The 15,217-nt window shown below is 40.9% G+C and overlaps 1 protein-coding gene across 1 annotated transcript in view; it reads right to left on the minus strand.

The window, feature by feature from the left end:
- The window catches only part of DGKI (diacylglycerol kinase iota), a 220,799-nt gene that overhangs the window by 64,944 nt on the left and 140,638 nt on the right, over nt 1–15,217 (minus strand). Inside the window, exons 22-24 of the mRNA XM_063308888.1 lie at nt 14,202–14,302; nt 7,701–7,780; nt 4,776–4,820 (exon numbers count right to left, since the gene is read on the minus strand). Coding sequence (XP_063164958.1) covers nt 4,776–4,820; nt 7,701–7,780; nt 14,202–14,302 — 226 coding nt within the window. The remainder of the gene's footprint in view (nt 1–4,775; nt 4,821–7,700; nt 7,781–14,201; nt 14,303–15,217) is intronic.

The raw sequence follows: 15,217 nt of genomic DNA on the forward strand, positions 1-15,217 counted from the left end.
AGTTATCATGAGTCAAATGTGAGTTTGACCTTAAATTCCAGCACCAATGTAGAAAAACTCATCCATTGCTGCTCCTAAGTGGTAGCAATAGGTCTACTTTAGGACTGCTTGAAAGATTACACAGGACTCTGAATATGCCTCAGTTTCAAATCCCAAGATTGCATATGCAGCAAAATTAGCCCTGCATGCAGGCTTCTGGTCTACTTTCTCAAGCTTTATGGCAGTTAGTTAGTTAGTTAATACAAGAAGCATAACAGATTTAGATAAAAGATGATAAGAATGGAGGAATCCACAAAGTATGGTAATTTTCCTAGCCCAGATGATGGTAGTAGCACAATATGCTAAATCAAATGGGTAGTGGGGAGACTGCTGGGCCTAGCCACATAATCAGGACAATATTAGTTTGGGTAGGCATCTACTGAAAGTAGGAATGTGTTTATTTTTCGCTCAATATCTTTGCTGAAGGCAAATGAAACACTGCAGATAAAACAGAGGGAGGTGAAGTTATCTTTCACATTAGAACAAGGCTAAACATAATCAACCAACAACATAAAAAAGGAAGGGAACACAAATTGGCACATGACAACAAGTGTCCCATCTGGGTTCACAGAGATGTTCTGCTGACTCTTCTCATATTGAGCTCCAGAGAAACCCAAGAGAAAAATGTCTTTTGTTATTACCTTATGAATAAGACACAAAATTGGTTCTATTCATTAAATAATTTGGGTGCTGTTTGCTATCCCATAATTTAATCTTGCTAGCTAACAACCTAGTTATTATCCTTACTGCTTATAAGAAATCCCTAGAGAGGGGTGTCTGCAGGATGTGATAAACAGTCAAAATGGTGGCTGCGATGTTATGAGCAAAGTTCCATCTGTTTTTTATGTGTATCAAATACTCATAAAAACAGGTGAAGCTTTGATTCTACTGTTGTGGCTACCATCTTGTTTTGTAGGATTTCAGTTGAGAAATTAGTTATGCAGATGCAGGTTACATGTGAGGTAATTTAGTGACTTACAAAGTGACACTCAATAGGGGTGTGCCAATTTCTTTGCATATGAAGGAAGTTGGATGAACCAAGGCTGCCTACTCAAAACCGCATTTTAAACCAACATTCCCCAAGTTAGCATGATTCAGATGTGCTGGCATTAGAGTGTGAATCCTGGAAGTTGTTGCCCAAACATATCTGGAAAGTATCCTATTGCAGCTAGTTGTTATACTGTATAAGCTTGACATATTTATTCTATAGGCTAGAAATACTCTAGTGAGAGGCTGAACCATTTCAGATATTACTGATCTTTTGGAGTATAATGCTATAAAAAGAGTGAAGAAAGCTGGTATTCACAAGGTGGCTCCTTATTCCCCATGAATAGCTCATACTGAAATAAGAAAAAAAGTGCGTCATGGTTCCTGAAACATCGTAACAAGTCTCCATGCCATGTTGGTGCTGACACGTGTTGCTGGACAGGGGGGAGCTGCTGCTCTTAGTTTGTACCAGGCAGGAAGGCTGATGATGCAAGTGCAAAGGAATTCATGTTTGGACTATCTTGCCTGGCCAAGGTCGTTACCTGAAGATTGCCAGCAACCATTTTTGAACACCTGCAGAGGGAGGAATTGTACTGACACTGGGCGGAGGGGTCTGGGATTGCTTGTGGTTTAATTGGGAGAAATCCCGCGCTTTTGGTATTCTCAGCTTTGCCTGTGTTTCTGCATACTATTCATCATTAAATTAGATTTCCATAGACTTCTATGTGAGTCTGGTTGCTGATCTGAATAGGCAGTCATTACAAAAATACTTTTTATAAGAACAGGTGCTCTCTTTATTGTCAGACTTTCTCAAACTCTCTATTTCTATCTTGCAGGAGTGAAGGTATGTGCAGAGTAAAATGCACAAGGGAGCATGATATGGACAGAAAGTTCATGAAGTGATAATAAGAGAACAGCCTTAAGGCCAAATCAGATAAAAATGCAACTCAGTGCATTGGTTGAGATAATATTTAACGTGCCTGCTATGCAAGTAATGTTCAAAAATAATCATCTAAATTATAAATGCAAACTAAAACTACTGTGAGGGATCTTATGCACTGAACTGGAAATGTTATATAACAAACATTTGATATTTGTTTCCATTGTGCTTCTATCCCCCATCCATAATAGCATCTTTCTCCAAATTAGAGTCTTAAGACGGTTATGGTACAATTTTTGAAGGTAACTAGGGTCTGGGCCACATATTCGGAAGGAGAGGCACCATGAATATCTGGGTACATTGAGATAACATGCACCGTTCCCCATGAGGCTCCTCTCCCTGAAACCTGAGAAGAATGAGTAGATCCTTTTCTCATTACAACATAGCTTTCTAAAATGCAGGACTTTACTTTTCCCTTTTAGGTATCTTGTCATGTTCACTGTTTCAATGTGCACTGTACATCGTAACGTTTCACATGCCATGGCGCTGACGTGCGTTTCTGTTGCGAGGGAGCTGCTGTGAAACCTTGTGCCAAGCTCTGTATCTATGTTCATTACAATGGAATGTGTTTGGGTTATGTGCTCTGCTCAAGGACTTTTCCCACAGACCATCAGAAGCTGTTAGGAGCACCTGGGATTGTGAACTTGGGAAGATTCTACGGGGGTAGGGATCTCATTTGCACCGAGGGTTTTTAGGTTGCGTTTGGCGCGCTTTTATCATTCTCAGCTTTCTTTGTGATCCTGCATGCTATTCTTTAATAAATCAGATATCTTTGAATTCCTGCTCATGAGTCTGAGAGTGTTTTAGAATAGGCAATCATTACATATCTATGCAAAGACAGAGTGGGAAAAAGGGCAAAGTTGAAGTTCTCCAGACATTGACTTATATAGCTGCCATCAAGCCTGAACACTGACCATACAGGATGAGGCTGATTAAAGTTGGAGTCAAGGAACCCCTAGAGGGCAACAAGTTGCATATAATAAGACTTAGGCCTGTGAGAATCAGACATCTAATTCAAATGGTAATTCAAGCCTTTGCACAACAGTGTCTTGTGCACCAGCTGCACCCATTCCTGGAACAGGAGGCCCTACTCGTGGTCACTCATGCCTTGGTCACCTCCCAGTTGGGCTACTGCAATGCACTCTACATGATGCTGCCCTTGAAAAACAATCCGGAAGCTTCAATTGGTCCAGAATGTAGCAATGCGGGTAGTTAGAGGCACATCTCATTATGCCCTCATAACACCGCTACTCCACAGACTGCAATGGCTCCCAATAGGCTTCTGGGTGCGAACCAAGCTGCTGCCAATTACCTTTAAAGCCCAACATGGCATAGAACTGGGTTACCTGAGGGACCACCTTCTTTCAAGCAGATCTGCCCACCCACATGCTTCCACAGGGAGGGTAAGCTCCAGGTTCCTTCTTTTAAATCTTGTCATCTTATGGGACCTAGGAAGCATGTCTTTTATGAGGCTGTGTCAGCCTTATGAGGTAGATCAGACAGGAAACATGACCAGATAAGCTAATTCTACTTTACCGTACAGTTACATTAACAGAATCTTGCAAGTCTGAAAGTACACCTCTCCCCCTATCTCCTTTACAGTCCAACAAACTAGGGAGGGTCTCATCTGAGCCTCTTGCCCTGCCAACATTCCTGCTGCAGGTTCATCTGCCTGTTATCTGACCATTCCCTTGGTTGCATCTCTTTGCCCTGTCTCCCAAAGTCATTTCCACATGCCATTACAGGTTTGCCCCTGTGCTTTGGAATGATCTGTCCCCTGATATACGACCGGCCCCATCTCTTCTCACCTTCAGGAAAGCCGTTAAGGCCTGGTTCTTCTCCCAGGCATTAAGGGCCAGTTGAGGTGCAGTCCCCCCTGTGGTTGTCTTGTTGTGTGCTTGGTCACCATTTTATATTTTACATTTTGTATTTACTGTACATATTGTCTGTTTGTGCTTATATGGGTTTTTTTATTTCTTTTTTATTTATTGTGTTTATGCAATACACCACTCACACTGTCAGAGTTGTGCACCCTTATAAATCTTGAAATAAATAAACAGGTAGCCAGTTTGGCTAGGCTAGAAACCAGGAGACTGTGAGTTCTAGTCCTGCCTTAGGTACAAAGCCAGCTGGGTGACCTTGGACCAGTCACTTTCTCTCAGCCCTAGGAAGGAGGCAATGGCAAGCCACTCCCAAAAAACATTTCCAAGAAAGCTGCAGGAACTAGTCCAGGTAGTCATCAGGAGTCAACACTGACTTGAAGGCACAACAAAAAGTAAAAATACTATTTACATGTATAATATATTTCTAGCTGTTGTCCTTATACTGCTATATTATTGAATGCTTTATAATATTAGTTCTAATCATTTTTCCTATAGGACAGTAATTTAAAACCAATAAATATAATTCAACAAGTACTTACTGTATATAGTTAAGAATCAACTCAAGACTGACCAGGCTAGAAACCAAGCTGACATCTAATAAACTTCCACAGTGATAAATACTCAATTAAATCATGATTTGCCAGACATTTTGGATGGCTAGCTAGCTAATTTCTATATGTATTAACATGAAAAAAATTATATACAATTCAGCAAGACTATCCAGGATTGTTCATGATGAAATCCTGCATAATTCTTTAAAAGGAAAATAATATTACTCAAAATATCTGAACCTGAGTAAGTCCTTAAACAACTCAGCCTGAACAAGTCCGTCCTTCCTTCCTTCCTTCCTTCCTTCCTTCCTTCCTTCCTTCCTTCCTTCCTTCCTTCCTTCCTTCCTTCCTTAAAAAGAACAAAATAAATTTTACCTGGTAGTGGACTCTCTGTGTAGTTGAAGTTACAGACTGCAAATCCTATGGCAAGAAAGCCCCAATGGGAACAATGATTAACCAAGGTTCATTTCATCCTCCTTCCCATGCAAAACATTGTTGCTAAATTGTTCATCAACCTTTTTTCTTGCTATTACCACAGCAATAATGATAATACAAGATAATCACACGTGAGGGAGGAGAAGAAGAGGAGGAGGAGGACGACGACAAAATCCCTCAAATAAGCTTTAATAAAGCCAAAATAAAATTGAAATTAATAGTATTCAAGGATTATTTAGAATGTATAACTACCTGGTGATTATCTCTTTTGCCTTTTAATCTTTTCCCAGGCCCCTAGGCAGAAGCAGGCAATTGTCACTCAGGGATGAAGGAAATACTCACTTTATACATGGCAGTTACTGCCTTTCCCCATGGCTGAGTTAAGTACTATCCAGCCAACCTTTAATTGGGAGAAAACTGTGCCATGGTGACATTTGCTGCCTTCATTGTTGATCCTTATCCTGCCTCTATTGCATCTGCTCCAGGTCACTGGTGTTGTCCTGATTATGCATGTAAGAACATGGCGAGTTGATTCCTCCAATTTTGCTCTCCTTCCTATCAGTACATCTTCACCAGTGAGAAAAGTATTTGCCAGTCACAGTGCTGCAGAAGGAATGGGGAGAGTCTGACAGCCAGGCATCTCGTGTCCCTGTTCCCATACCCTATTCTGTCACTGCAGCAGGCAGAGTTACAGTTCAGAAGCCCTGACCAGAAAGGGTTTCAGAAGAAGGCTGCCAGTGTATCCAAGCTGTGCTGTGTGAAATGTGGGAGCCAGGGAAACAAGGAAAGGGAGTGAAAGAAAAACCTTCTGCAGCAAGAAACTTGGCCAGAGAAAGAAAAAGCTGAAACCATCCATCACCCATCTACACACCTACTGCCAAGCTTTCTAGAATCACAAAGTGAGAAATGAAATTAATGGGGCACTAAAAGTGGGGTCTTGACAAGCCAAGAACCATCTAAACTTGCTTTCTTGAGATGTAAACCATTAAATGTCATGCTGGGGTTTGAAATTTACTTCCAAACTCCCTCAAATGCTTATAACTGAAAAGGAAGAAGAGAGTTCTACAGCAGGCATTCTTTCTTTCTTTTTGAAGAGGCATGGCAAACTTCGTTTTTTCTAGAGGCCAAACCCTTGTTGGACCAATCTTAAGAATTAAACCCCCCCAAGTGAGCTGTAATCTTGGTTACCACCTGGACATGCCCAAGGAGTGTTCTTGGCAACCATGCAAAGAAGGATTTTTATTGCCATGCCACTGTGCCCAGATTTTTAGGATCTGCCCATTGGTAGAACAGGCTGACCAAGGACAAAGAAGAGGGGATCGCCCAAATTAGCCTGGAACAGCTAATAAGGATTTATCTATCTACACCCATTACTCCTCACCAGTCTTTGCCTCCAACAAAATGGACGGCAAAACACAGATACTTTGAGGCTATCCTTGAATAGTGTTGGCATAAGGGGAAAACACTAACACTGGCACAGCTAAGAACCTTTCTCGCTCACGAGTCCCGGGACAGGGTGAAGGCAATGCCGTAGAATCACAGCAGAAAAGAAGGAGACAAGAGGGCATGTTTATGACGTGATTAGGTGCAAGTAGGGAAAGGAGGGACCTGGCCCTAGAAATCGGTTCTTTTCCTATTTGGATTGGCACCATAATGCCATGACAATCTTGAAGTTCCCATTTCGTCACGCAGTGCTGGCCTTATCTATTTTCCAGTCTTACATAATCACTTCATGGCCTGAAATGTAGTTCTGTCTCCTTAATCTAGCCCACCACAACTTCCAAATGTGTAAAGTATATATAGTTTCACCACCCAGTATCTTGGGAGGCAAAGTTGGGTGTGTTGGGAGCTATGGTCCCACCCCATTCCTTCCAGCCACAACCATGTCATTCCCAGGTGCTTGTCCTCTTAATTAGTGCTGTGTTTCCTGGGTCCCTTTTAAAACCATGAAATCTTCATCTCTCCAGGTTTCTAACCAGAAAGGGAACAGAGTCCTGCTATTTTATTTAAAGTGGGTGCATAGTTGTATACTCCATATTTACACAACTCCAAAATGGCATCAGGGTACACACAGTAGTTCCACTTTTCCTTGTTCCAACCTCCTAAAAATGGACCATCTCTGGATTTCAGTTCATTATTTACCAGCTTCCCTGTATTTTGTCAGTTTCAATCTCTTCCCACAACCATTAAGTTAAGAGCCACAGTTGCTTACTGCCCAGTGGCTAGTCAGTTTCAACTGAAACTGGATAATCATGGCAGGGAATGCCTTCCTCCTTTGTGCTATTTCTCCCCTGATGTGTCCAATTATACTTGAATCAGAATCAGAATCTATTCAGTACTGCTCAATTCTTTATGATTAGAAGGCATTTTTCCATGAATTTCTTCATTTCACTTTATTCTGAACTTGTGAAATGTCCAAATGAGGTGAGGGACAAAGGGCAGATGAACCAGCCTTGGGAAGCCAAGGTAGAGCCCTGAAATGGTACAATGTGCTGCAGTTTCCCCAACTGATAGATGTGCTTCTGCTTTTTGGCACTACGCTGAAAGTGGACTGATGCAAAACCAGAAGAAAAAACTATCAGCATGCCTACAATGCATGCTTGCAATTTTGGCAGATAATCTTAACACGTGAAATAGAAGTAGGCTAGGAGTTAGCAAGACAGATAGTCAGTTTTAAGAAGATCACAAGCAGGTGGCTGTTATGAGAACTCTCTTGAGTTGTCTGACCTTCAGTATATTGGTCTGGTGAACCTTCTGTGCTTCTGGTCGGTCCTTTGGTACATTTTGGTCCAAATGAAATATATGGACGTCCTTATGTGATACTAATATATTCAAGAGACAGCCACATCCTTTTCAGCTACTCACCTCCTCTAAGCGATCCACATAGATGCGACAAGTCTCCAAGTCACAGTCTCCTCGGACTACTATAATTCCCAGTGGAATAGCTATAGGCATAATGATAATGACAATAAGAATTAATGTTAAAAAGTGTAGCGAAAAAGTTGTGCAATATATTTAAAAGATCTGAAGCAAATATAGAAAAGTATCTTTCAAGCTGCATTTTATTCCTGGTGACTCATGGACAATTCCATGTAGTTTTCTGGGTAGCAACACAGAAGGAGTTTGTCATTGGGATGTTGCTTTTCTACTTCCCAGTTCAGCCTAGAGCCCAAGGATTCCCTGGAGGTCTTCCATCTGAATAGTCATCAGACCCGACCCGACCTAATTTCTGAACCCAGTCAAGATGAGCCAGGTGCCACCACCTGCTGAGATGAAGAAACTATGTAATTACCACTCATCTTAAAAATGTTATTAGTATATATGTAGCCTGTCAAAAGTTCGTCAATTATACTTAATGGTATTTAATTTCAGCAGAGTGGGATTGCAGAGGCATAACTAAAGACGTAAGGCAATCTCAAGTAAGATTGCCTTACTAAAATTAATAGTAAACCCTCAAAATTCCCCATAAGGCAAAATCACCTACACCCCCCCAAGTGCTTTCTCAGGGGTGAAATAGAGTGACTATGGAAGGAGACCCTCTACCCCCGACCCCCAAAAAAGGCATCTTGCCATCCATCATTTGCAGATGGAATTTGGGACTAGCTCACCATTTCTAATTCTCTCCTCAAACTGGCCCTCTAGCATGCATTGTTGACCAAGTTTTAAGCAAAGAGCTGTTGCTGTATGCACATCCCCTGACATGCCACAGAAAGTACCCATGAGGATAAATGGGATAACAGAGAGATCCAGCTCTGTTGGCATAGTAGTGAACACATTTATTCCCCTGCCTGAAAGCCTGAATGTATTGGTGGCTGTGGACAGGGGACTACATGTGCAGCCTGTAGTCAGGGTTTTTTATGTCAGCAGTGAGGAATGGTGTCAAAGCTTTCCAATAGGCTAGAAATTAGAGGCAAGGTATGTAAAACCACCTTTATTGCTACAACAGATTCTTTATTCAAAGAATCCTTTCTTGTTGTACAGCAGGAATGGGTGGCATATGGTCCTCCAGATGTTCTTGAGCTTCAGTGGCCATCAGCACTGACCTTCCTGCTAGGGCTGGGGATGCCAGTGTTCCAATCTGAACATCTGACACTTACCCATGCTTTAAGGGGAAGCAAAGGAACATGATGTATAAAAGAAGCTTCCAATATGGTGTCCCATTTCAAATTCCATTTGGCTAAAGATTCTTAACCAGTATTTTCTAACTTAGTGTCCTCCAGAGATGTTGTATTTCACATCCAATAATTCACAGACTCTATTAGCAGTGCTGACAGGGGATTAAGGGGTTATAGTCCAATACATTAAATAGTGGGAAACTGATCTTGAAGAATGGCAGTGCATAGTGTCAACTGATCATTTGTGCAAAGCAATCTGAACAAACATAATCTCTTAATAAATAGTGGAGGTGCAAACAGAACTATCTGAATTTGCTTTTTCTGTAGGACCATTCCCTTGTATTTTAGAACCAAGGTTAGACCCGCACTGGAAGAACTCCTTGACAAAGTGCTTTGTGCTGTGATCCTCTGGCATCCCTTTCAGTCAAGAGATGTTAGCTAGTTAATGCTTTAGAGATAGTGTACATTAATGTTCCCAATCGGAGGCTGATTCTGGAAACAACTAATTTAATTTTCATACTGCCCCCATTAGCTACACTCTGATTGAACTTGCTCAGATTGAACATGCTTTCTCCCAGAGGAGATCTGCAGATGGCAAGAAAAATGTGGAGAAAAATACTGTGAGTTGGTTTTAAAGTGCTTGGGAATTATTAGGTGAGGGAAAGACTGATAGTGGGGCAAACCTCCACTTTGGGCAATGCATGGGGGCAGAGAATAGAGTGATGAAATAACATAGTCATGGGCATCTGTGGAAGGGAACCAGAGATCAGGTGACAAAAAGTATGTCAAGACATCATGACACAAGCACATGAGGGCTTTGGGACTCAAGTACGTGAGGGCAGGATTTGCATCATCATGTTACTACAAGTGTAGCATCATGTTTGCATTATTGTAACTTGCTATAGATGTGACTAAATTTAGATGTTATATCTGAAAGCCAGAAAATATTTTTAGAGGATACATTAGTTATGAAGTCAAAGTGTACCTACTTGATTTGGAATTCTAAGAATTATAATCTTAATATATCTGGAAGCCAGTAGGTTTAGAAATTGTCCTTATGGATCATGTCTCCCTTGTGAACTTTATTGTAATCTCTGAGTAGTTTGTATGGCTAGACAGACTAATGAATTACACATTTTCTTCTCATCTGGCATGCAAGCAATATGAATTTCTTACAATATTAATGGCCTAATGCTAATATTTCTGCAGTTATTGAGAAGTTTTCCCATTAATTTCACAGGATCATGGATAAAAAGTTATCTGCCTGAAACCCCTCACTGTCCCAACTGAGGAAACAAAGAATCAAAAACAAAACATAATTTTAGAGATAATACCACAATAATTAGCTGTCATATTGAATTAATGGTGCAAAATCAAAAGAAGAGGTCAGCTGAGCCTGCAAGACAGTGGATGCTAACTTTTCAAAATGAAGTCCCTTTCCCACTGACACACACTGAGTCATTAATCAATGCAGGATGTGGCTTCTGGAGATAAGGGTTTAATGGAGTCTTGTTCATCCATCTGGCTCATTATTCATACTCAATTACAAAGACAGCTGTTTCTTATGTAACAATGCTGCAGAATATGGGATTCCCTAGGAATTATGGGGTGGCAAACTTTCTAATTGGTTTGCTTATCTTTGGCAAAAAGATGGTTATTCTGGATAGAAAGCATTCTGCTCCTCAACACACCCATATTTTTATCCATTGCTTACTGACACCCCTTCCCCAGAACTAATTTCTGATAGTCTCAGGGAGAATACAGATTTCACTAAGAGCACTTGTTTCAGCTCCTGATGCTGATTGTCACTCAGCAAATGAAAGGCTTAATCACAGCTTTGCTGAACATTCTTTACAAAGATAGTTGCTAGGATTTCTGGGAAGTATACATTTTGTTTAAAATTATAATAATACAGTTCTACAGCCTGATGGGGGGAAATGAAAACTGGAAATATATTAGGCAGAATTTTTCACTGGAGGAAAGTCATTTGCCTGCAGGCAGAATGCTAAAAGCTCTGGCATAGCAACAGAAGAGTTAATACCTTTCTGCAGCTGGGTGTCTTGCTGAATAACATTGCCTCTAGTAGAGTGAGCCAACTGGAATATCATTCCTGTCACAGTTTATTGTGACAGGCACTTGAGCCTTGTGCTCCCAGGATCTGCCATCCCTTCCACTCCTCCTCCAGTACCATCATGTAGGAGAGATCAGAAGTTTTGGGTTCTGTTTTTATTAACTGTAGCTTGTCCTCTCATCTGAATCATCAACTCAGTTATTGAACTCAGGTTATTGAACTCTGTTTTGTTTGAAACAAGTTTAAGATAGGGATTATGAATAAGCTGATTTCTTTCAACCAATCACAGTTAAATTTAACTACAGGTTAGAGTTTGGATGTAAAGCTCTTAGGAAGTATGCTGGGAGTAGACAATGTGTAAATTTGAAGCTCATTATGGTTTGCTCTCCTCAAATCATGGTTTGTCAAAATTACTCAGCTAAGTTGATTGAGGATGCCTGTCTTTTGCACCACAGAGGTGTCCTGTGCCTGACTTGTATTTTTTTGTATTTTTTACCTTTTCCCCCTTGCAGAAGGGAGAGATTGCCTAAACAAGCTACAGGATCTCTTCCTGAGCTGCTCTTCAGCGCAGCACTTCCCTAAAAGGTGCTAGGTAAAGGTAAAGGTTTCCCTTGACGTTAAGTCCAGTCGTGTCCGACTCTAGGGGGCAGTGCTCATCTACGTTTCAAAGAGCTGGCGTTTGTCCATAGACACTTCCGTGGTCATGTGGCCGGCATGACTAAACGGAACACCGTTACCTGCCCGCCGAAGCGTTACCTATTAATCTACTCACATTTGCATATTTTCTAACTGCTAGGTTGGCAGGAGCTGGGACTAGCAATGGGAGCTCACCCCATCACATGGATTCGAACCGCCGACCTCCCGATCGGCAAGCTCAGCAGCTCAGCGGTTTAACCCGCAGTGCCACCGCATTGTAGGTGCTGGCCACAGGTTAATTAGCACCCTTGGCCAGCTTCTGCTGCTATCTGAAGTTGACAAAGACCCTAATCAGTTTCACCGTAAAGGCTTTCTTAAGTGGCTCTGGGCTTGCAGCAGCCAGCATGCTAAGCAAGCAGCAGGCACCAAGGCATTCCTTTCAATGGGTGTTCCCCCATTGTGTACTTGCTTACTTTCTTGTAATCTCTTCCTCTTCAGTGAATGTAAATACAAACATTAATTTCTCCTTGCTAATTATCCCAGGACCTGGGTGAGAATTCCAAAGGGTGGGGGAGTGGGGGGAAAGAGCTATAAGATCTCTTTTTCCCAGCTTCCTTGGGTGTCGAGTTCCAGAATATGAACCTTCCCTCTCATTTGGGCTCACCCGGCTGTGTGGGGTCATATCTTTCTGACGTTGTAAGTATTTAGGAGCGATTTCTTAAAGGTTCTTTTAAAAAACCTTTTATCACCATCCTGGTGTCTCTCTTGGTGTTCTCTTTCTTTGGCTTCCGTCCTGCAAATCCTAAATTAAGTGTCAACATGCAGATGAATGGAAAAAAGAGGTAAGATCAGTTTCCCAAAGTAAAGGTGGGAGATTTCTTTTAAATATCCCTCTTTCAATCTTTCCAACCTTAATTAACAATAAGTTATTGAAATCAGAGCATGGGGATCAATTTAAGAATAAGCTAATTTATTATGCTCCTGGAAGTAATGCAATGAACTTATTAAGATTTCCTTCTGAGGCATGTCTCCATGATGAATGGTAAATACTCCAAGACCATACTAATAACTTGGATTACCCAAAGTCAGTGTAAATAAATTTTGTTCTTCTTGTTCGCTTGAAATACCACTCTCATTCTATTTGTGGTCTCATCTAAAATGGATGTTCCCCCTTCTATATCTATGAACTCATCGTACATACTTCTCAGAGAAGATTAATATCAACTCCAGTAGAGGTAGACAACTTATTCTGAAATCTTTCTGAGCCCTTAAATGATGCCATTCTGTGCTTTGAAGGGAACAACCCCGTATACCTGTTTCTTCCTCATTTTCTCAATCATTTGTGGAGAGGAGGGAGAGTATCCTTCTACATGATAGTAAATACCATACACTGTAATCACTGATTAGCAATATTCATACAAGTGGTACTTCTACACTATATTTATGTATATGAGTATTTACTGATTACTGAATTTATGCCCTGCTTTTCTGTTTATTCTAACATTTAAGATGGCTTACATTAATAGAAAATGCAAAGGATAAGAAAAACTTTAGTAACAGTCCTTTCATTCTGCCACAGTGTAACTAGTCATTCCCAGAAGATGAAACTATGCATCTGAAGAAGTCATTTAAGATGAATCAGTTCATACTTAGATGGGAGATGACCAAGGAATAGCAACACTGTAGAGAATTTTTTTTTAAATGCAGAAAAGGGCAAACCACTGCTGTATTGTTATTAAGAAAAAACTATAGACATGTCCAGGGAGTCACCAGGATTCAGACTTGACTTAAGAAGATTTTAATGCCAGTTTCAACCCTTCTTGCTATGTGGGCAAATCAGAAAAGGAAAGGAAATATTGCAGATTGTCTCTCATACTATTTAGAATCTCCTGTTCAGGCATAATACCTGAAGATAGCTCTTGTCCTGTAAAATCTTAAGCTTGAAAACTTTAAATGAGAATTGTACTCTTTGTAGCTGGAGAAAGAACTTTTTAAAATAAAAACTACTGCTTTCAATTGTTCTGCATATACATTTCTACAAGACAGGCTTTTTAAAAATGTAAGTTCCCTAGTGCAGTTTTATTTTTACAAAAACAAAACTACTGCTATTTGTATACAACATTCATTGATATGCCCTCTCTTCATATGCAGTGGCTGATGAATTTCTGATTAAAGAAGGAATAAATGTTAGCTGCATTTCCTGTGATGGAAGCATCCTGGGCTCTGGTGGGTGTAAAAGGCCCCAAACAATTTCCAATAGAATCTACAGCAAAATCCTTTTATCTCTCTCAAAATAATGGCCTGTTTTAAAGAAGTGACATTGCTACAGATAGACAAAAGTACTGCCCAGCATTTGTCTCCTGCAAAACCTTGTTTGAAGGGCAACTCTTATAATGAATTATACACTCACTTGGCTTCTGTGAAGCATGAAGCAAAAACCAGCTCTTGCTGGCAATTAGACACAAAGAGTGAAATGTACCATATACAGGGGTAACTCACAGACATATAGAACTGGGGAAAAAAACTATTTTAAAGAAAACTTACAAACTTCCCGTAGTTTTTCCTTGTCATAATGCAATCCCTCGTAATCTTGCAAGCTAATCCTATTCACTCTGATTCTCAGACGATCTGGGATGGCGTGGGGGCTACAAGGAAATACAGCAGTTCCATCAGAAACTCATTCCAGCACCAGACTAATACAGGTTCTGAAAAAAAAGAATCTGATTTTCCCAGAATGAACGAGGAAGAATGGGAGAGGAGAAAAGGAAGCCCCCCTTTGATTTCACAAATGATACATGCTTTCAGAATGAACTCCGAAGTCAAGCTCTGTTGCTTCCACAAGTAAATTGATCTACAGACGCCCATATGTTAAGATATTCACAGAGGGCCTTTGTGGGTAGCCCCAGGGCCCAAGCATGTAGGAGGGGAAAGGCATCCTTTACCTTTGCCTGGAGAGCCAGGAGGGTCCAGCCCAGGCTGCCACCTAGTATCATGGAGGGATAAAAAGATTCTGCTTGAGGATATTTCCAGAAAATCAGTTAATTTTCATTATGAACTGACTATCCAAATCTTGTGGAATTTCCTGTCCAATTCATGCGGCATTTCTACTCACGCAAAGTCCCTATACCAGAGTTTCTGAACCTTGGCAACTTTAAGATGTGTGGACTTCAACTCCCAGAATTCCTCAGCCAGCCATTCTGGGAGTTAAAGTCCACACAACTGAAAGTTGCCAAGGTTGAGAAACACTGCCCTATACCTAGAGCACCTGCTTTGTGTGCTCTCCCCCAACTTTAAAGCCTTCTGTAACACCAGCAGACCAGAAAAAGTCACATCTAAAACGGTAAGTGGGAAGCCCAGGCCAATCTTTAAAACAAAGTGGGGATGCTTTGGCAGTTAGACTAATAGATTTTGAAAGAAAGATTTGGTTTCATCCTAGGTGACACATTCTTTTGAGATCTACCTTTCCCACACAGAGGGAAGGTCCAAATAACATAGTAATTAGGGATGGTAATAATCATAATCCTGCTCTAAAACTGGATTTCCTGCACTTGTACAATGTT

The sequence above is a fragment of the Candoia aspera genome, chromosome 7 (genome assembly GCF_035149785.1).
Source record: "Candoia aspera isolate rCanAsp1 chromosome 7, rCanAsp1.hap2, whole genome shotgun sequence".
NCBI classification, from domain to species: domain Eukaryota; kingdom Metazoa; phylum Chordata; class Lepidosauria; order Squamata; family Boidae; genus Candoia; species Candoia aspera.